Source organism: Eumetopias jubatus, unplaced genomic scaffold, assembly GCF_037043125.1.
Source record: "Eumetopias jubatus isolate StellerSeaLion01/CBP00866 unplaced genomic scaffold, mEumJub1_p1.0 scaffold_8, whole genome shotgun sequence".
Classification (NCBI taxonomy): Eukaryota; Metazoa; Chordata; class Mammalia; order Carnivora; family Otariidae; genus Eumetopias; species Eumetopias jubatus.
In genome coordinates, this window is record NW_028274814.1 from 14,376,472 (window position 1) to 14,399,958 (window position 23,487).

General features: G+C 42.3%; 1 protein-coding gene across 1 annotated transcript in view; it reads right to left on the reverse strand.

The window, feature by feature from the left end:
- The window catches only part of SPAG6 (sperm associated antigen 6), a 60,791-nt gene extending 50,987 nt beyond the window's left edge, over nucleotides 1-9,804 (reverse strand). The window contains exons 1-2 of the mRNA XM_028114176.2: nucleotides 9,780-9,804; nucleotides 9,591-9,686 (exon numbers count right to left, since the gene is read on the reverse strand). Of these exons, the coding sequence (XP_027969977.1) occupies nucleotides 9,591-9,686; nucleotides 9,780-9,804 (121 nt within the window). The remainder of the gene's footprint in view (nucleotides 1-9,590; nucleotides 9,687-9,779) is intronic.
- Between the last annotated feature and the right edge of the window lie 13,683 nt (nucleotides 9,805-23,487).

Here is a 23,487-nt window from a genome sequence, read left to right on the forward strand (position 1 = left end):
CTTAGGAAGCTATTGTATGAATGTAGGCCAGATGTGAGGATAGCCTGGAGAATACTAATGGCAAAGGGAAAGAGAAAAGTGAAAGGTCTAGATATTTACAAAACAAACTGATTATTGTGAAGAAGAGGGCGGAATTAGTGATACTTCCAAGTTTCTGGCTTAGACAAAAGATGCATGATTGTTGCAGCCTGTTGAAGAAGCCATGATAAATTCATGCTGGCCTGAAATATGAAGTGGGAGGGAGCCTGAGGTGGGGCTTGATCCCAGGACTCTGGGATCATGACCTGAGCCGAAGGCAGACGCTTAACCGACTGAGACACCCAGGCGCCTCCCACAGTAGGTATTTCTTGACTGATCTAACATACACTTACATAGCATTTATCATGTGCCAGGGACTCCCTTAAGAAATTTACAAATAGGGCGCCTGGGTGGCTCAGTTGGTTAAGCGACTGCCTTCGGCTCAGGTCATGATCATGGAGTCCCGGGATCGAGTCCCGCATCGGGCTCCCTGCTCGGTGGGGGGTCTGCTTCTCCCTCTGACCCTCTTCCCTCTCATGCTGTCTCTCATTCTCTCTCAAATAAATAAAATCTTTAAAAAAAAAAGAAATTTACAAATATTAACCCATCAATCCTCATTACACTCCTATGAGGTAGAAACAATTTTATAACTCTAGCATCTATGCTCTCCTGTTTCTCCCTCCTCAATATCAATCACAGCCCATTTGCCAATGAAAACTAGCCTATATGTGCCAGGTTTCAAATGCATAATAAAGGGTATAATCTGTTGAATTCATTTAATTCTACCATTAACATTACTGTAGCTCTCTTCCATGATTACTGCATTAAACTGAAATTTCATTCATTCTTCCAGTGCAACTGTCTGACTCTTGGCTTAGGTCATAGCCACCACTGTCTATATGTGAGATTTGAATTAAGTACACAGATCACAACAGTTATGGCAACTTCAATTTACATGATATTTTAGATAAAATGATTGGAACTTACGTGTTTATAATCACATGAAGAAATATAAGATGGGCCTTTAAGACAGTTTTCAAATGAACATGTTAATTCCACATATCCAAACCTCTCTTTCCAAGCCAAAATCACTCTCGTGAGCTCCAGAGCCCTACATATCCAAACTGTTCACTTTAGTCACTGGCACATAGATATCCCAGACACTTCAACTTCTACACTATTAGAGAATGAAGTCACCATTTTCCTCTGCTGGCAACCAGAAGACTGTGAGTCACCCTGAACTCCCTCTCTCCTCACCTCCCCCTCCCCTTCTACTAAGTCACAAATCCTACAGATCTGTTATGCAGTACAACAGCTGTAACAAAAATGGGCACATGGTCTTCCTGATCCTGTTTTAATTCTCTCCAATCAATTCTCCACACTGCTGTGAAAATCATCTCTCAAAAACACAAAATGGATCCCTTCATTTCTCTGATGAAAGCTTTTCAGTGGCTTTCCATCAATTCCAGGATAAATCCAAACTTCAGATGAGGTCCTTCAGAGGTAGGCCTGTTTTCCTCTCCAGCCATGCCTTGCCTCTCTGTAGCCCTATTACCTCAAGAGGCTCCTGCCATATCTAAACATTCGCCTTTTCTATCAAGCACCACCTTTCCTCTTGCCCCTGTGCCTTTGCTCATAATGTTCACATTATTACAGTTTTCCTCTCCGCCTTCTTCATCTGGCTAACTCCTAAGAAATTCAGCCAGATAATACCTCCTTCTAGAAGTCTCCCATGAAAGTACCCCTCCAAAGCTTGAGTTAGGTACCCTTCATGTGTGCTCCATATGTCTATGTAATGGACACGTATCAAACAAGATTCATATAGCTCTCCTTTAGCAAATAAGCTCCTTAAGGGCATCGTCTATGCCTTCTATTTTTGCATGATCAGTATCTAAGCATGCATCTGGCCCTTGGACACTCAATAAATTTTGAATGATGAATGAACAAACTGTGAAATTTAATGTGCCATTTTCTCTTTTTAGGCAAATTTTAGTTAAAAAAAACAAAATGAGCTTCTGTTTGGGGTGACTTTTAAAAAGTTTTGGAAATAGTGGTGATGGTTGCATAACATTAGGAATGTCATTAATACCACTGAATTACACACTTACAAACGGCTAAAATGGCAAATTTTGTTATATTTTACCACAATTTTATGAAATTAACAATGTATTGGGGTACCTGGCTGGCTCAATCAAAACAGCCTGTGACTCTCAATCTCAGGGTCATGAGTTCAAGCCCCATGGTGGGTGTAGAGATTACTTAAATCAAAAAATTTTCAATGTACCAAAAACCACTGAATTTTACACTTAAATGGGTGAAAGATATGGTATGTGAGTTATATCTCAATAAAATGATTTTTAGAAACTTTTTAAAAATAAAAAATAACAAAATGGATATGTTCATAGTTCTTTTTTTAGGTATATGAGTCATTTAAACATACCCTTTGCCCCACAGCACCCCAAACAGATATAATTGTATCTTAATTTGGAAGTTTTCTAGAGGGCTGCAAATATTGAATTAGTCCTGTCTTCTTTTGTCAAGGTGTTTTCTCTTTTACGATTTGTACCTATAATACCCACCTGCCTGCAGAAAATTGGAATGTTCGTGAGTGGGGTAGGTAGAGAATAACTAGGGCAATTATAAGAGGGCTGTCTGCTCCAAGAGGTTTCATGGGTAATATTTGAAGAGGTCACTTTTGGAAGGTAATCAGTTCAAATTCTTTCTTCAAATAAAATGTTTTATTTTATTCATACTCCACTTACTCTAAAAATTTTTGAGAAAGTTTTCTCTAAAAGATATATATACAAAGATAACGATGTAGTAGGAGCGCCTGGGTGGCTCAGTCTGTTAAGTGTCTGCCTTTGGCTTGGGTCAGGTCATGATCCCAGGGTCCTGGGATCGAGCCCCGCATCGGGCTCCCTGCTCACAGGGGAGCCTGCTTCTTCCTCTCCCACTCCCCCTGCTTGTGCTCTCTTTCTCACTGTCAAATAAATAAATAAAATCTTAAAAAAAAAAGAGCCATGTACTAGAGAGATGAGAACTGATAATTTTACAAAAATATAGGTTAAAAGTAGCTGCTGCAACTCTGAACTCTAAACATATCACTGAGTGTCCTGGAAGCAAAAGTAAAAAGGGAACCACTGTGAAATAAAGTAGGAACAAATTTTTTTCCTGAAATTTCATATGTAGGCCTAGCTTGACACATAATAATAAAAATTGGTTGAATAAAAGAGTGTATCTTTACATAAAAAACATTTAACATCAAAATGGACAATGTCTTCAATGATAGATTTAAAGAAACTATGGGGAAATTTATTTTTTAATAAGCCCTCAAAAAAAGGCACATTATTAGACTCATTCCACAAAGACATTTCAATGGAAAACTAATGTAAGCTAGTCTATGAATATAACTTAATAGTGATTCTCGGGGCGCCTGGGTGGCTCAGTCATTAAGTGTCTGCCTTCAGCTCAGGTCGTGATCCCAGGGTCCTGGGATCGAGCCCCGCATCGGGCTCCCTGCTCCGTGGACAACCTGCTTCTCCCTCTCCCACTCCCCCTGCTGTATTCTCTCTCTCGCTGTGTCTCTCTCTGTCAAATAAATAAATAAAACCTTTAAAAAAAATAGTGATTCTCATGACACAGAAATAGAATATACAGAAAAAGTGGATAGAAATCATTTCCTCTGTAGACACATGTACACGTACATACAGCACAAATATGACTTGTTTTCACCTGGATTTATAACAGAACTTGAATAAAAAATAAATTTAAAATTGAGCCACCCTATGACAGAAAGCATGGGGCATATGGCAAAACCAATATGTCACTTTGAAATTAGGGAAGTCTGACATGTTCAGAGGGGCCATCCCACCCAGTACAAGGCAAGACTAAATTTTTTTCTCAAGGGTGGCCCTGGATTTCCCCTAGGGCCAGTACATCTACTCAACTGAAATCCCAAAGTTGAGACCCCAATCAACGTGGAGTAAAAATCCTTCACACAAAGCATGATTAAGTAAAAAACAAAGGGAAGTATTAAATATAATCAACCAACAAATACCAAGTGCCTGCCTCTTCATGGTGCTCTACACCCCATGTTCTCAAAAACAGAGCAGACAGTTACAGGGTAGCTGACCACCTTGGGCTTTGACGAAGTCTCCGTCTGCTGCACTCTCCCTGATCCCAGCAGGGACTGAGTCCAACAACTCTCTGAAGTATTATCTCGGTTTGCAACTTCCAGTGGATTACACACTTTTCCCGGGGTGCTTTTAAAGAGTTCCTGGCTTGATAAGGCTTTCCTTAGAAGTCAGAGGAAGCTGAAGGTCCTCTAGAGTTCTAAGTCCAGTGTAAGCCCTAAATACAACTCCCACTCCCTCAAACCTCTAGATACTTATTAATTAAAGTTAGTTCTCTGCATCTGGACTCCACTCAAGCTCCCATAACGGTCCTCAAGGAAATCTCAAAAGCTAATTACACACAATTACTGGATAGCCTTTGGTACCCAAAGGCCTGAAAAGATGACTTGTTTTAATAGTTAACATTAAGGTTTATTAGGAACTCCTAGAACCATCTAGAAATAGCTTACTAATACCTACAAGGTAACACAGAAAGAGTGCAATGTCAGGCAGCAATTAAACATCTTCTAGTCCCAGTTTGTCTGAGACTAACTCAGTGATGAGGGCATTTACCCAAACTTTTGGGGGCTTAATTAAGAAGATACCTATTCTACCTATCTGAGCTGTTATAATAACCTAATTTTTTAAGAGATGATGTGAAAACACTTAGAAAAACAATTACTCCTGGGGCACCTGGCTGGCTCATTCAGTAGAGCATGTGACTTTTGATCTCAGGGTTGTGAGTTTGAGCCCCATGTTGGGGACAGAGATTACTTTTAAAAATTAAATCTTTTAAAAACAATAATAATAATTATTCCTTTCATTCTATTTAAATACCTTGAACATCTGCTCTATACTAAGCATTATGTTAGGCATGGAATTTAGTTTATGGAGAAAACAGAAACTAAATCATTGCAATTGTAATGAGTATCATGAAAGAGAAATATCAGGAGCAAGGAAAGCATAAATCAAGAGACTTAACTTACTGACAGGGCTCAAGAAAGGTTTCCCTGAGGAATCAACATCTAAACAGAGCCATAAAGAATGAGTAGAAATCACTTAGACAAAGAAGTACAAGAAAAGGTTCTAGTCAGAGGAGCAAAAGCCATGAGAAAACACTGAAATGTGAAGAGAAGTTAGGAAATACCTAAATAACTTTTCAAAAACATTAAATTGTCACATTTCCTCCCTCTCTCACTCCCCTTGCTTGTGTTCCTTCTCTTGCTGTGTCTCTTGCTGTCAAATAAATAAATAAATTCTTAAAAAAATAACCCACACAAACTTGCCATTTCTAAGCCCCACTCTTATAGGGTCATCCATAGCTTAGATTTTTCTTTTTTAATCATCCAGTTTTTCCTAAGAAAACAAGGATATCCTAGCCCTGGCCATATTATTTTCTACTTATGTACCAATGCTTAGATAACAAAACAGATAAATGTCCATGTACGAACAAGGGTTTGGAACACAGAATAAAATTTTGAATGATCTTGTTTTTAGGACATATTATTAGGTGCATACAAGTTCAGAACTTTTATAGTTCCCTCAAATGTTTTCCACTTAAGCATATGTAAAACAAGCAAAACACAAAACCCACCATCCCTATCTTTTGAGAAAAGATCAGTACTTTAATTATCATGCATTCAAAAGTCCAAGACTCCTTTTATATTCATGAAATTTAAATAGCATGATTGGTTAAATTTTTTTGAAGTTGCTCTACTAATTATCTTTTCAGTTTCAATATCCTTTGGAACAGTGGGTTTTGTAAGAGAACCATGGTACTTGTACCTACCAGGCTATGTTTTAAACATATTATAAATTCTTACCACAGACTTTTCCTTCTCAGCAAACTGAGGTGTTAAATCATTAATCTGAACACTTTCACCCTGCCCCAGACACGTGTAACTTAAGATCATTATTATTTTCTTGAATTGTAAACTCATTAAATTGCCTAAATTTGCAAATTAGCTTCACAGAGATGCATATTTAAAGTGTTAGCAATTTTCTCTATTCCTACTCTTCTGAAAATGTGTATAACTAGTGATTAGCCATGTTTATTGTTCTGCTATAGGTTATATGTTAAATATTACAAAGTATTAATTTAAACTTTATCCCAATTTTTCTTACATAAATAGTTGTTTCAGAAAGTTCATTTTATGAAACTGAGCAATTTAAAAATAAGTTTTTATATTAGCTTAGTATAAAAGACTTTCTAAACAACCTAAGTAAGAGAGCCTGATAGTCCAACATGCCACAAAACTTGATTAAATTCCGTTTTATAACTAAACAACCACCGCCATTTGCTGAAATTCTACAACTGGTAGAAATAATAATGTATTATCTCTACTATTTAAATTGTGTTACATGTGTTACTGATTATTCAAATAGGGGAAGTATCAAAATTCATTTTTTTAAGTAGCTGCAAGATGTAATGGTTCAAACGTACAGGGTTGGAAGGTGCATAAAGAGATTTTATAACAAACATCAAACTTTAATGTTTTCCTGTATGTATTTGATTTAGAAGGAATAAAATCTCAGTAAGAAAAAAATAAGTCTAGGTTATAGACACATTGTACACCGTTCTTTCTAGTAACAGTTTTGGCTAGAAATCAAACTTATTTTTGTCCAAAGACTCTGAAGAAGATATCTTGCAACACTTTGTTTGCTTTAGTAATTACTTTCGGCATATGTAACAAAGCAAATATTCTTATTAGCACATCAAAAATATAATGAAAAAGATCAGAGATAGAAAATGAAATAAAACTCCATTGATAATTTTCACCTTTAAGGTTCCTTTCACAGTGAATGACTTAAAAAATTCTTAACAAGTGAATTACTGATTTATCATGATGCCTATATAGAAAATTTTTTTACCTTATCTCGGATCCATGATACATATTTATTTAAGCAGTTCATTAGGGGAGAAAAGTGAGAAAACAAAACAAAACCTTCCCAGGTATGCAGAGAGTATGTCAAAGTCAGGAATAAAATGCAGTGGTATTTTACGCTATCAAAATGAAGTCACCTGACTGAAAAAAAAACTTGATCAAAATACGTAAGTGATGCATACGTATTGTGGCTCATTCAAAAGTATTTTTAAATCCATGTTGATCTTTTTTTAAAGAACAAACCATTTCAATAGTTTATAGGCTATTAAGGTTTCATAACAAAGCTTACAGTTTATTTTAATTAAAAGAATAAATATACTGGAATATTCATTAGCTGTATCTATTTAAAATTATTAAAGGAGTGCTTAAATTGAATCTAGATAACATGAATTATGTTAAAATAAGTTCCTCAAGAAAAATTTAGCATTCCATCAACATTGGTCAAGTGCAGACAACTTCAAAACATTGTTATATTCCTTTTGTGTTCCATTCCTTCATAAGCCAGACCATAAGTGGAAATAGGTGGCTATTTAAGATGTCATAGGTAGGTCCCTTATATTTTGGTGATCACTTAGCCTAATGGTTTGGATTGATTAAATTCCATAGTACATTCTATATTGTACACTTATAGGAAGAGATAACCTGACACTACTATATTAAAATGTTATATTCTGTATCTTAAGTGTTACTTATACCCCCATATTACAGTATCAAATTTTTTAAATAATTTCATTTTCCCTTTTAAAAAAATGTTTGTTTAGCTGTTTAGCTATAGTTCAGAAATTAGATATTTGTAAATAGTAAGTGTCCATTCACAAAAGCCATTGACAAGTAGGACTGAGAGTGGGGAAGAACTAAAAATTAAGTGCATTTTAAAAATGTAATATACTCTAATAAATTTATATTTGTCAGTATACATGAAACACTGTCCAACACTGTTCTGGGTACTTTGGGGAGTATACATCCATGCACATAAGTACACACACACATGAAGAAAGAAAATTAATCCACATGAAACAACTACAGAACAAAAGATGATCAATTTGAGATTTCAAACGGAGAATATATTAGTTGTTGTCCAGGGTTAGGGACAAGAGGAAGGTAGGTGTAGTTATAAAAGGACAATAAAAGTGATCCTTGCAGTAATGAAAGTGTTGTGTATCTTGACCATAGTGATGATGGATACACACAGGATAAAACTGTATAGAATACACACACACACACACACACACACACACACACACACACAAATAAGTACAAGCAAAACTGGGAAAACCTGAATAAAATGGATGGATTTTTATCAGTTTCAATATCCTTGTTGTGATATCATGCCACAGTTTTGAGGTACAGGGGATCTCTGTATTATTTCTTACAATTCATGTAAATCTACAATTATCTCAAAATAAAAAGTTTTAAAACATGATTATCAAATACACTTTCTATAAATACACCCCTCCAAAGAAATATACAAGGAATAAACACCAAAATCCCTCTCAGTGACAGAAAAAAATTGCCATTTAGGTGCAATTCTCCTCAAAGAAACCAGAGTAAACATTATTTCTAAACATTCTTGTCCTGTCAATATGTCCTTAAATTTCTTTTAATTCTGTGTTAATTTGAGTTTTAAAGATTACAAACTATAAATTGAACATTTCTTATGACACAGTAGTGATAAAATGCTACGTTTGAGTTCTGATGGCAGTGGAATCATCCTTAATCCACCATTATCTTCTCCATCTGTTTATGTTAATTGATAAGAAGCAAATCACACACTCTCTCTTCCTCTTTCTAGAGTATGCATGATTTCGGACTGAGGGGGTGGAATGACAGCGCCTTAAGGACTTCTCAAAGCTAGCACTTTACCTACTTTGAGTGTCTTAGAAATTATTCAAGCAAATCTTTGCCCTTTCACTAATGCAAGGCGAGAAATAATGTGTCAACCGCTCTGGAATTCCTTTGGTGTGAGGAAGTCGAAGGTGATCAAAGGCAGGGTGACAAGCAACGGCCCCCGGATAAAATGGGTCTGATTAAGGTAGATTCCCATTCACGTAAAATGACTTCCAGGCAATTCTTCTGGCCTTGACTTTCAACTTAACACTTGGCCTGCGATAAAGATGGAAATAGGGACGTCGGGCCCCTCTCACACCAATCTGGAAGCTTCACGCTCTTGGTCTCACACCCAAAAAGACCCGCTAAAGAGAAAGAATGCTTCTACTGTCTCCGCGGTGGACTGGAAGAAATTAGGGACGCCGTCCTGTCTCCACCCTGCCCTTCTCCAAAAGCTCAGCTGGCAGGGGAGCGGGGCGACAGGGAGCCGGGGTAAGGCCGAGGTTGAGGCAAGGGACCGGGGACGTGGGACTAGGCGAGGTCAGGGACCCTGGCCGACAAGGGGCCAGGGATCACGGGGTGAGGGGGAAGGAGGTAAGGGGCGACAGAGGGCTGAGCACCCGGGGTGACTAGAAACTCGAGGTGCAAGACGAGGCAGGGGCCCCAAGTGACGCAAGCCCGGGGGTACGGAGCGACCCGCCAAGCGGGGCGAGGGGCCCTGAGCGACGCGGGGTCTGTGCGGGCTCACCCGCGTTCTGCAGCGTCTCGATGTTTTGGGGTCTGGTCGCCAGCTCCGCCACCATCTGCACGAACTGGGTCCGGGCTTTCTGGTACTGCTCGAACACTGCGGAGGAGAAACACGGTGGAGCAGGCCGCCCCGGTGCCCCCGCGGCTCCCGCCGCCATCCCGTCGGGGCGCCGCACGCCCCGGGCCTTACCTTGCAACACCTGCCTCTGACTCATGGCGCCGGCAGCTCTCGGCCCGCGACCAGCTCGGCGCCGACGCGGCCCGTCCGCTCCCGGCCTGCGAGAACGCCGAGGGGGCGACCGCGGCGACGACTCGGCCACCGACGGGAGCCTTTTCTCTCTGTGTACACGCGTCTCCCGGGCAACCGACCGGAACCGGAACGCGACCGTCTCGCGGCAACGGCCAGTCCCGGGCGTGACGTCACGGCCGCGGCACCGGGCGTGGGGCGAAGGCGGACAGCCCCGGGGGAGCTCCTCCTGCAGGGGTCCCGAGACGTGCCACACTCGCCAAGCCGCCGCGGAAATCGTGCACCGTCGATGTCACGGTTTTGCCGCGCCTACAGGGCGTCCGCCAGGAGCCTAGGGTTCTTTGCAAACCGAACCGCACCCGCGAAGTTTCCTGACTGCGCCGTGGACTCGATCCCGACGAGGGGGAGTCCCCGAGAGAACCCAGTTAAAGCGCGGCGAGGCTAGTAAACTAAGTCAGTGGAGTCGTCTTTGGCTTAGACGGTCAAGAGACATCTTACATATGACATTGTGTAATCTGATATATACATTGTCAACGCAACCTTAACGCCGAATGGTTTTCCCCTTTAATCCAGCTTTCATGTGCCTGACATTTCTGGTTTCAGGATTCCTGGAAGGTCAAGACAACTATGTTCATAACTTAAGCATGCTGCTTTAAAAGTATTTAATAAACACTCCTAGAGATTCAATGAGAAAAGTAGATGGGGAATATGATAAATGTCCTGTCCTCCGTGACTTTCTCCTACCTAACCACCAACTTTGCTGTTTCCTCACTTTTGTGATTTTTAAACAGTTGGCTTTGTCTTTTAAACTTAAGCTTTATTTTGTTGCTAAATGACATTTCCAAAAGAAAGGGAGAGAGAATCTTTACCTGGAAAGTTTTGAATCATATTATCTTAACCAGACTTCCCTAGCTTGGGTAAGTTCAAATTTTTACCCAGAAACTTTTAACAGAAATTAAGTACTTAGTCTATCACTGGTTTCTAGCTTGCCTGAAAACTGTATACGAAATGTTTTAATGACAGGTGTTAACTTTAAATGTTTCTCCATCAGAAACTACAATTTCACCAGGTGTCAAGTGAATAGATAGCCACAGCCGCTGCTGAGTAGTGCCAAGACAGGAAAGAAACCTCTTGATAGCTCTTCAATAGAAGGGAGTATGCAAACTTAGCTGGTTCTCATATTTGGGGTGAATCCTATATAATGATCTTTTAGCTCTCCCTCTGACTTGAGCCCTCTGATGAAGTCCTGATATTTTGTGGAGCCCCAGATAGTTGGGCAATGGACCAGCAATAAAAGAGAGGAGTAAGTGTGTTCAGTCAGGTTCCCTGTTACCCCCGGAACAGGTGCATGTCTTTTGCTCCGCAGTTCAGAAGCCAGTAATACTCACAATTCCTTTACCTAACTCCAAAGTCATAAGTTTCACAATGATCTCCACATTTCTCTAAGGAAACAGGTCTTTTAAAATTGAAGTTTTTGTATGTCCCCATTTAGAGACGTGGGGGAAAACAATTGGGCAAATAATTAAAGTGGCAAATAAAACCTTCATTGTAATTTTGTTTTCAGTTCCTTGTTGCATTATGAAAAAAAATCCCCTTAAAACTAAGAGGTTCCATATTTGGTTTCAGTCCTTAATTCAAACTCCTAAGCTACCACAGCTGTCATTTTTAGTGATTGCTTTACTATGATTTTTTACTTTAAAAGTGTTGAGATAGGAGCTTGATAGTGAAAAAGATGTGTAAACCTATAAACATATTACTTATACAAGTCTACTTATGGAATGCTACAAAGTTTAAAAACTTAAGTTCAAATGGTATAGAAACTATTTTAAACTATAGACTCTGAATATGTATCATTAACAAGGTCTGAGGGTTAAATTGTATTGTTCCTGGTAAAACATAATATAGGAGTCCTACTTTATATCTGAAATTGGACACATTAAAGAAGCTAGATCTTTGCTCTTTATTCTAGCTTTTTGGGGAAAAAAGTCTTTAAAATTAAATAGAGAAATGCAACAGAATGATTATAATATACATATAAATGAATTATCAGCAATTCAAATATAAAATATGGCAGATTACTTTTACTGACAAGAAAGCCAATCTATGTTTTCTGACCCACTTTTCAACTTACTAACTTCAAAATAAAATACCATTCTGTTTTACAAAGCTAATTGAATGCCCCATGATCACATATACAACTGTAACAGTTAAGTAGTGAGAAAGAAAACTGTTCAAAGGGATATTTCAGGGTTTTTTTTTTTAAAGTGCTATTTAAGATTACTGTTCTTAAAGTACCAGCTAACTTTAAATACAGGTATACAATGTACTTGACCTATTAAACTATACATTTGACTGAGGATGAAACACATTATCTGAACAAATTGCAAACGTGTTTCTATGAAAGACTTGTTTGGAAGACTTTGGCTCCTTTTGTAAAAAGGTAATCATGTGTAACTTCAAAATCACTTTTGCATTTGATTTTTTTACTTATGAAAATTAGACTTTAAAAAGACAACATTATAAAGCCAGTTTAAATATCCTGTTCTACTTCTCTAAAAATCTGGTTTGGGAATTCAGAAAACTCTCATTATCATGGGAATATATTTTCCATATGCCTAAAAGAAATTATGCTAATTTTACCATACATGTATTTTTTTCTTCAGCTCCTAGCTGAATTTTAAAAGTTAAGGTTCTGTATGTGCTGATTAGATATTAACATCCACACTTTAAAAATTGTTGAGGTGAATCAAGTGTATATATATTCCTCTATCAAGCTTTATACTTTGATACAAACACATATTAAGTATCAAAGTATGCCAGACACTTTGCTAATAACAGAATGTGCCTGTCTTCTAGCACATGAAATCTAGTGGGAGAAAGATATATAAACAAAGTACTAATTCATTCAACAAGTATATACTGCAAACTGCCCGTGTTTTAAGAGCTATCATTGCTCTAAGCCACATAAGTGCTTTGGAAGCAAAGACAAGGGACTTAGGGTAACCTAGGTGAGGAAAATGAGAATATCTACATCACTTAAATAATAAAAGGCTTCTTGTTTTTGAGAGAAATTAGCTGGGTTTTATCTAGATATGAAATCTCCTTCCTTCTCCCCCAAAGAATTAAAACATAGTATTAGCATTTAAATAGGCATTCATTTGGCAATTTCATGTAATTATTATTTAAGTTATAGAATACAATAATCACTTTGCCAAAAACAAATCTAAAATTATTGAAACAACTCCATATTTGCATGCTTGAATTAAAAAAAAAACACTACACACCCCATAACAAAATTAGTGGACTCAAAATATTATCTATAATGATGAAAGCAAACATATGACTCTTAAATGTTGCTTTGGCACTCTTTTGGGGAGAAACATCAGGATTTTGCATTTAGGTCTCAGCAGACCATCCATTTGTGCCACCAGGTTTGTCAGCTGCAGAAGAGACTCGGACACTCCTATCCAGGAGGGGAAGATTAACATTTCTATGCTTGGGTTGTATTTGTCTTTTGTCCTATTCTTTGCTTTTCAAGACTTTTAAAGTCAATTCTTTACATTTTAAACTTTAAAGTGTTTACGTTTTAGTGTTAAGGTCAGTAAAATGTTAAGATGACAGTGATTGAACTGGCCCAGAGTTCTAAGGATACACCTGTACATGTCTTTCTTTTCCAGTAATTCAATGGATGCAGAGATTGAACTCATCTTTTCCACTCTCAAAGTAAACCATGATTAGGAGGATTCCATACACGAATAATTTCGCTTCCAAAAGCACCATATAGCACAAAGTGATTGATACTAAAAATGGATGCTTTTAACGTAGAAGTCTGAAACAGGCACTGGGACATGCATAAAAAAACCAAATTATTGCTGCTTGGTGTGTGTGTGTGCGCGCGCGTGTAATGTGAATATCTTTTTATTTATTTATTTTTTTAAAGATTTTATTTATTTATTGAAGAGAGAGAATGAGAGAGAGCAAGCACGAGAGGGGGGAGGGTCAGAGGGAGAAGCCGACTCCCCGCCTAGCAGGGAGCCCGATGTGGGACTCGATCCAGGCACGCCAGGATCATGACCTGAGCCGAAGGCAGTCACTCAACCAACTGAGCCACCCAGGCGCCCGTGAATATCTTTTTAAGGAAGTGAGTTTTCCTTAAAAATTGTACCCAAACCCCGCATCACCAGGTAGAAAACTCCAAGCGCCCTGACATAGGTGTCTGTCAGCCACTCCCTCTCAACACTATCCATTCCCCCCACCTCTTTAAAATCTTGGTGTTGTTGGACTTGTCTCAGGGAAGGCAGATACTGTCCTATTCCCACCTTTTTATTAGTGCAGGATACAGGAGACAAAAATGGAAAGTGTCACATAGGAAACGAACCCTAGAGCCCACCCCGCCTGCATGCGGTCCAAGACCTGGGAGGACTCGACCCATGCACCCCTCAGGTGCGGGTCCAGCCACAGCTACGCCGCGGCTCCGACAGCCAGGAGCTGAAGGTTCTTGTTCCGCACCGCAAAACTGGACACAGGCGGGTCTCCGCGCGGTGTGGACGCGGGGTTCCCCGCTCGACGGCGCTGGCCCCGGCAGGCAATAGTGTTCAGTGTTGATGGGGGTGTTGGGGCCCCAGGGGAAGAGGAGAATGCAGTACTCCGGGACGTTCTTGGCTTTTCCTTTAGTCTAAAATGTCTCTTAACTCCAAAGAGCATCTCTGCTCAGTTTCTAACAAGGGAGGGGGCGCCGGGAATCGGTGGGGGCTGGGGTCAGTCTGTGGTTTGGATCAGAAGCCCTCGAGGGCCCGCCGTCAATCCCTGAGCTAGGCAGAAAAGGTGGCGCAGGGAAATCAGGGTCGGGGGTGCAAGCAGGGGGAAGACGCGGGGCGCCCCGCCCGAGGGCGCGAGTGCGGAAGCGCGGCGCAGGCTCGGCCCGGCTGCTTCCCTCCCGCGGGGCCTCCCGGGACCCGCTGTGCGCTCGGCGGGGGCTCTGCCCAAGGGTGCGAGCGAGATGGGGCGGGGGGTGTCCCACTCTGCGTGCATCCTCACATCCGCGGTCCGCGGGCTTGGGTATCTTGAGGGAAGGGGCCGCGGTTCCCGCAGAGCCGGCGTCTGCTCGGGGGCGGGTTGCAGGAAAAAGAAGGCCTCTATCCTTTCGTTTTGCTTCCCCAGGCCAGGCTTCCAGCAAAAACCGCACCGCCACGCGGGCTCTCCGGGAGAGGGCCTGGCCGACCTCCCCGCGGTGCGGCTAACCCGTGGGCCCAGGAATGGTGTGGCCAACTCTCAGGGGCCAGCCCGGAGCGGGCGGAGACCCGAACCCCGGGGCCAAGGTCCCACAGCGCTGGCGCAGCCGGAGAAACGCCGCGGCCGCCCGGGTCGGCCCTGCTTCTCCCTGACTTTCTCCTACCAGGAGTTCTAAAGAGACCCCCCACCTCCCCGCCCTCGGTGGGGGGAGCGAGGAGGTTCCGACTCTTTTTGCCAGGGGTGGGGTGTGGGAAACCTGCACCACCTTACTTCAGCTAGCTCCCTAGACCCGGTGGCGCAGGCCAGATCCCAGAGGAGAGTTGAAGAGCCAAAAGCTTATTTGGGGGAAAAAAAAAAAGCCATACCTCACTGCGCATGTGCGAGCCTCAATTTTTTTTTTTTAATTTTTGACGTCATGTTGTTATATCAAGTCCTAAGCCAAAACTTCTTGCTCATTGATTACTCTGAAGAATAACTGACTGTATGCTCTGACCTCTCGAAAATACTGCAAAAGTAATGAGAGAAAAATTCAAGGTTTCTGCTTTTACAAAAACGGCCCAGGCTGTTGATACACTCTGCATGTCTTTTTCCCCCACAGAGATTATCAGAGCTCCGCTAAAACGTAGACTAAGTTGTAAAACGCGGTGGCACAGCATCTCATTCTTTAAGAGGAGATACTTGCACTACAATTTGCATTCTCGTTAGCCCGAGTAAGCCATAAAACACAACTCCTGTCATCTTATTTTTTGATTCCAGAGGAGACATCTGAATATTGCTAAACCTGGGTTATTTTAATTTGCCTCCCACTCCAACGATACCCCATATTTATTTTTTAAGTGAAGAATAAAGATTTTCATATGGAAAACATAAAAGATTAATGACTACCTATATGAAGAAAATACTAATACCTTTCCCATTAGCAAGACAGGAGATGAATTATAAAGAAATGTTTTTTATTCTAGGAGTGAATAGACCCTCTGGTGAAAGAATATGTAATTGCTTATCATTTTAATTATAAGTCAAGAGTAAAGTTCTTGAAAGTTTACAAATAAACTTAGAAGTATACAAATAATGCCAGAATGTTTATGGCCAAATCCCAAATAGAAACAAACTTACTAACAAACTCTGGGCTTAAAGAGTGCCTTGCAATACTATGGACCCCAAATGGGGAAAGTGAAGATAGAGACTTCTTATAGCACAATTAGATTAAAAAACATTGATTTTTAAAAAAATGTGATGCTTATGCATAATGCTTTAAATGTATGGCAAGAATTTAAGAGTGATACCAAGAAACTGCTATCAGTTATCTTTGTGGGAAAGGATATTCCCAGAACCCATTGCAGACCATGGTAATATAATAGATTTGTATTGCACTAGAGTTTCTTTTTCAGTTTAGAGAGCCTGTATGAATTGAGTATATTAAAGTTCATGAAATCCATTTTCTTAAGTCTATTTTAAAGAATGCTTATATTATTCTGTTGTAAACTTACTTTATTGTAATGAATTTCCTTAGGGGTATTCTCCAAAGTGATAAGAATTTTAATAGGTGAATAATTTGAGTAGAATGAGCATTTGGTAAAAGTGAGTGGAGTCCTTTGCATCTTATAACCTTTTTCTCCTTAGAAAATGATGGGATAGTTTGAAAAGAACCCAAGTGAAAATATTTTAAGAAAATTGTCACGAGGCATATTTAGAAAGAAACAGCTGGTAAACACATTTTCCCAAGCTTACTCTGACAAAGTTCTTCAGTTACATTAGAAAACAAACTGTAATGAATCATTTTCAAAGCAAAAACACTGTCCTGGGTTAATTACTGATAACATTAATTTTCTGATTCATGAACAACTAAATGCTTTCTAAACATCATTTTATCTTCCCAGTATGATTTACACTTAAGTATTTTGGTAGTGTGTTTATTAAACTTTGGGGGTTTTTTTTTCCCCCAGAAGCTTGGAAGGGAGTCAAAATTGCGTGGTAAGATTCTATAGAAATGTAACCGATTCCAATAAATAGTCCTCTGTACGGAAGTACATTATGGAAATGACGTGGTTGTCAGACCTAATTGCTTGGCTTTTGAGTCCTCATAGAAGAAATTCTACAGCCTTAGGGGTGTAGACTCAAAAGCAGCATTTCTGGTTTCAGTTTAAATAAAACAATGAAATCCATCATTATTCAAGTCAATAGCGATAATTCACATGAATATGAATGCACTTTGATCTTATCCTTCAATTCATTGAAAGACACAGTCGTAATGAAAAAGGGAGATAATCTCTTTAACTTGGTCCAAAGCAAGTTGTTGGAGCTTTTCTTTCTTGAAAGACCGTAGAAGGGAACTTTTCACTAAAGCCTTGCTTTCCTATTTTTAAGGTGGTGGTGGGGTGTTTGGGCAAGCTACAGGTCATTATGTTGCCTCCAGGAACCAAGTAGTGCTAACTTTCTTCTTTGAAGTAAACTGTCTTATTTAATGAACTTGACATTTTGTGAAGCTTAAAAGTGAACCCCTTTTAAAACATCATACCTAAGAGTCATTTTAGGATGCATGTTGATTTAAGTTTACCATCAGATATGATTAAGACATATTAACTACTTTCAGTATGTTTTAAAGCTGATTTAAATTAAAAAGGATATTTCAAGATGCATTGCCTTGGTAGATGTGCAACATCCAATACTAGCCTCTTAAGTGTTCCTGTTGAACTGTGAAGAAAGTTAATGTCATGCTTGTGCCATATGAAAGTATGAAAGTCACTTTAAAATCTCATCTTACATATGGCTATTTAACCAATTTTCAGACCCTTTAGTGGGAAAATAGCAAAGTTACTAGTTCTTATATACAATTTATCATTGTCCTTAGAATTCTGGAAACATTTGTCAGATGATTTTAGTACACTCTACCACATTTGAAATATAACTAGGCAAAAATATGCATGAATGAGAATATCTGATTAATGGCACTAGCTTGGAAAATGTTTAGCTTTTCACCGAGTTCATTAAAGGTACCCAAGCTTTATAGTATTTATTAGTAAATTGTTTTTTTAAATAAGGTTTGTTGAACTTCTGGAATCCTCTAGAAATTCCCATATTTGTTGAGTTATGTTAAAAGGACTCTGGAACACACAAAGATTTATAAGACAGGTGCTTGTCCTCTAGGCACTTTAAACTTAGAAATTTCAGCACATCTGTGATTTACATGAAATTTTAATCCTTGAAGAACACTCAGCTAACTTAATCGCTATTTAAAGAAGGGCCAATTATCAAGAGTGAAGAAATTTGGCAATGCACATATTTCCCAAGTTATCCTAACAGCTAAATAAAATACTGTGCTGGATACCTGGATACTTTGAAGATTTTTCTTCAATAAAAACCTGTTTAAAACACTAACAAGTTTCTGTTAAAAAAATTAAATCAGTGTCCTAGAACCACAGATATTAGGAAAGGCAGAAAGATTCCTGAGGGCTAAGGTCAATCATTTTTTTAATGCATCACACCACTCAGTCTACACTACCAAGAGCTGATGTGGTTCATCAGATGAAATGAAGGGGGGGAGATGCTCCATCCACTTATGCATAACAAGAGCAAGTATCTGGACGTGATGTTGGAGCAAATGCAAAATACTCGCGATAGACAAAATAGCAGATTGTAGCGTTTTCCTGTGGTTCTAACCCAGAGGAAAGCCACTGTTACCAAGAGCAGATACAACCATAAGCTCTTCTTTGTGTCCATGTTAGTAGAAAGGGAATGGGCGTCTTGTCTCGACTTCTTTCTTTACCACCATCCTTATTTCTGATGTCGAGGAAAGCTTTCTACTGGACTGGCCATTGACGAAGCATTTCAGCTCAAGTTGGAGACCAGGGCACCTGGGGCTGGGACTAAGCAAAGAGCCCCTATCTCGGGGGCTCAGGTGCCTGTTCAGCGAGGAGCTCGCTGCAGCGTGCTCTCCAAGCCGCCCCTATTGTCTGCGGTGGGGGCAGGGCCAAGCCAGGGGAGCTGGCTTTTGAGCCGAGCTGAAGGTACCGAAGGATGAGGACCCGGAGCGGGGGCGAGAGATGTCAACGAAGGCAACCCCCAGAGTTTCAAATGCTCGACCCCGAGGTGTACGAGGATGCAGCGGTACCAGCGGCTGCGGCGGCGGCCCTGGCTGCAAATCGCCGTCGTGTGGTTGCTACTGGCAACCGAGCCTCTGCCTAGCGCGCAGCCCCGCAGCCCCTGGAAGGAAGGTGGCGAGGGGAAGCCGCCGCGGCGCCGCCGCCACGCCGGCTCGGCAGCCCACCAGGCTCTCGCTCCCGCCCGCGCCCTGCGGGCCCTTTCGGGCTTTGACCGCAGCTGTGAGGCACGAAGGGCTGAAGGACTCATCGGTTGGGGGTGTCGCTGCCTCGGAAGCGTCAAATTACTGGCGCCCTCTGTGAATGCAATATGGCAGCTCAGGCTCGAAGAATGGGTTCATTTAGTCCGCCGGGGGGGCGGCCGGGGGGAGCCTGGGCGCGGACTCTGCAGAGCGCCCACCCGCTCCCTTCCAGGTCGGGAGTCAGTCCTGCCCGCGCCCCCGACTCCGAGACCCGCCGAGCAAAGGGCTGCGGCGCGCGAGGACTCGCCTCGCGTTCACCCCTCGGCCCTTTGTTCTCCTCTCGGTAGGCACCTCACGCTTCGGGGGCTTTTAATGGAAACCCTAGAAGACCCGGCAACCCTGGGTGGGACACCAGGCCTCCTGACACTCTACGGATTTGTCTAGCTTTCCCGGTCCCCGAAGGGCTCGGGGCAGAGCTGGAGGCGCGAGTGCGGGATCCTAACCCGACATTCCCGGAGGAGCCGCCTCTCGACGGGTGGGTTCCTTCCCGCTAGGCCGGGGCTCGTCACGCCCGAGAGGTGTGAGGCGGGAGACCAGGGCAGGGATACCGGCCAGCGAGAAGGCCATGCCCGTCACGACCGCAGGAAAATGAGATTCTCCGCACTGGGGAGAGGAAAGCTGCGGGCTCGCGGTCGCCCCCGTCTCTGAAGAACGGGGAGGAAAACACCCCTTTAGGTGTGCGCCGGGCTCCGTCACGCTTCACTCCAGCCTTTGGGCACGGGTGGAGGCCGCCGTCGCCCCGAGGAAACGTCCCCGCCCCGGGTCGGGGGGCGAGCGGAGCGGTCCAGCGGGAGTGGGGGAGGGGGTTCAATGCCCCCGAGGGGGAAGGTTAGGGGAAATTTTGAATTTTTAAAAAAACCGCGGTTTAAAAATGACCCTGCCACGTATACAAGCCAGTTGTGACGTTCAGCACAACGTGCTACTGAAATACCAAAATCCGCCACCAAATGGCGGCTCCTGCAGTCTGCTGCACTGATAAAGAGGACTCGCCCGGCGTCGCCCATTTTAGGCCGCTTTCACTTCCCTGCCGTTACCCCGACTCCCCTTAGCAAGTCGTTCCTTTCCCTCCCGGTTTTCGGGTGCCGGCGGGAGGCCCAGGTCAGATGAGCGTTTCTACCCTGGGGATCCGGCAGGCGCAGGCTCTGTAGGAAACCAGCTGCGTCCCCGCGTCTTTCGGAGGCGACATCCCAGCCTCGGACCGCCAGCCGCTCTGCCCGGCCGGGGGCGCGAGGGTGCCACACCTCCCAGGTTTGCCTGGCCCCGAGACCTATTTAGGCGTCGCCTTTGGGTCTTCAAGGTGCGGTCCTTTGCCCAGATCTTGAGATTCCTGCCGCGAAGCCACCCCCTCCTTGACACTGTCACCCGGCTAAGCCCCAGGGGATTGGAGCCATCGGCCCTTCCAGTCACCGCCTTCGAAGCGCGGCCTTCGGGAACCTTCAAGATGGCAGCTTTATGTTTTGTTAATAGTCTGCAGTCTATCCAATAAAAACTCAAACTGCAAGGGCACCTCGTTTTTGAAGGAGAAAGGGCATAGGATTTGAAGCGGGAGGAGGTGGAGGGACAAAGCAAGGATGCGCGTCTGTGGGCTTTGCGGGCGAAGCCTCGGCCTCCCTGGACGCGGGTCCGTTGCCTACCCGCGCTGAGCTCGAGGCCCAAGGGGGCCGGTCGCCGAGCCTCGGCGGCCCGGCCGACCTGCCGATGTCTCGCCCAGTGGACAAGCCTTCGTCAGGAAGGTGGCCACCTTCTGAGGCCACGCGCACCTCCGCTGTCGCCGCCCCTTGCCACAGGTTCCGACTTTGGAGAAAGGACTTATTTTCGCTGCTTCCCAAGCCGATAGGGCCTGAGAATCTTGCTTTCAAATTTGGCGGGATCCTAATCCTCTGAACCCAGGGCGGCGCGAGGCGAGCGGCGCACGCGCAAAATGGCCTCCCGGCGCCCCGCCGCCTCGGCTGGCGCGTAGGGCCTGGCGGAGCCCCGGCGGCGCCGCGGTAACCGAGGTCTGAGCTGTAGCTCTTCACACTCCTCCGAGAGCGGCTAGTTAAAAAATAAGGACAGGGAGAATGGCGGTTTCCTCCTTAACGTGTCCTTTTGGTGAAGGCTCCCTGACCGAGAAGACAGCGCGGCCGGGAAAGGGAGGTCATTTTCTCCAGGCGGTCGTCCTGTGCCCTTTCCACGCGGCACCAGAATATAAGAAGCCTTCTCTTTCTTTCTTTTTTAAGCCGTTGCTCTTTCCTCCCCAATCACCCTCGCCCCCCGGTTTTTCTTCCAAGCCGCGCAGTGCGCTCCTGTCTTCGGCTTTGTGTGTGTATCTTTCACTCTTGGGGGCATTTAGACCAAACACTGTAGTTTCTGGACAGATTTCTCAATCTCCAGTAACATCTTTATCCATCTCGGTAACGTTCTCATTTCTTCCATCTCAATTTTCCACGCGTTTTCCCGAGTACCCTGGTTCGCAGTCTTCCAAAGTCTCTTCTCTCAGTTTGAGTTCTAGCTAACTTAGGGGGACAGAATTGTGAGCACCAAATCGGCACCGAACTTGAAATCATGTTCTCTGTGAAGTTGGGATTTTATGATGACCCAGCAATCAGAGCAAGAAGTAATATTTTTATTGAAATGTAGGTGACTCTGAGGGAACGACACCTGCTATTTTTGAAAGTTCTTTCTGATTAGTCTCTGGAAGGTATATTTTAAGAGTCTGGAAGAATGGGAGTAATTTAACTCATTGGAAATTTTATTGAGTGCTTACTGTTTATTTGGAGGGTTAAATGAAATTTCGGGAGGAGTTTTCCACATGATGTTGAACTTCAGAAAACTCACAAGGATCCTAGAATAGGTTTGTAGTGGTAAATGACTTTTGATGTCGTCGACTTGATGAAGACAAGGTTGACAGTGAAGTCTGCATGTGAGAACTCTAGAAATTGCACACTAAGAAAAAGAAACTGGTGCAAATATAGGAAATCCGTTTCAAGAACCAAAAGAAGAAAAAAACGTTAAAAAAATTAACTGCGGAAACAGGAAACACTCGACTGTGTAAACATTTTCGGAGACTTTCATAATCAAAACTGGGCGATCTTGAGATTTGCAAGGAGATCCACAGGCTCAAGGTATTCGCGGGGGTATTTCCCAAATCTGACTTACTAGGAGGTTCTAATATGTGTTACTTTCTCTTTCTTGTAAAGGACCTATCTGAATTCTGTGGTCCCAGTGTAATACAAGGTTTTATTTGGGAGGAGTCAATTTTTTTTAGAGCGATCTTAGAAATAACCACCGGCTGTGCTATTCATTTTATACTTGAAGAAACATCCTCAAGTGAAATGATGCTATCTAACCCAAAAGCCTTATGCAGGAGCTGCCTTCTGTGCTCTTTGCACATCAGATGTCTTTAAAATATATACTGTTATTAAATAGGATCATCTTAAATGTAATTTCATCAAGACTTTAGCTTTGGCTAAAATGCGAGGAAGACTGCATGAGGGAAACAAGCACTGTATTTCAGAGTATGATGTAGCCTCCATTTCATAGAAACACTAGACTAAATCAGAATTCCCAACTTTCATTCCAGGGGCAATGAGAACAAAAAAAATATATTTACCAAACCTTTAAAATATAAAAGAAATAGGAGGAAAACCCCATTTTCATCACCCCAAGATTCTAAGACTAGGTCCCATGTGCAGATTGTTTCTAAAATTAAAATTCCATCCCCTCAAAAGATGACCATAAGCTATTTTTAAAAAACCAAACATCTACATTTCTTGTTGGCCAGTGGAAAGCAATATTTCACATGGGTTCCTATTGAGATTTCACAATAAAACTTGATCTTGATAGGCCTATGCCACGTGTCTACTGAAACTCCAAATATTGGGAAAAGAATGAGGAAAGGATGTAGGAAAGCCCCTGCGAGCTTACTCTGCAAGTCGCATTGTACCTCCAGAAATCCTAACATTTGCACGTTATGAATATGGAAACAAAGCAATATGGTTGGTAGGTTAAGTCAACTGATGGGCAGCTTCTTTTTTTTCCCCACTCAGTGCAATTAACGGCCGGCAATTTTAAAAGCAAAAAGTACTTGTAAAGTGG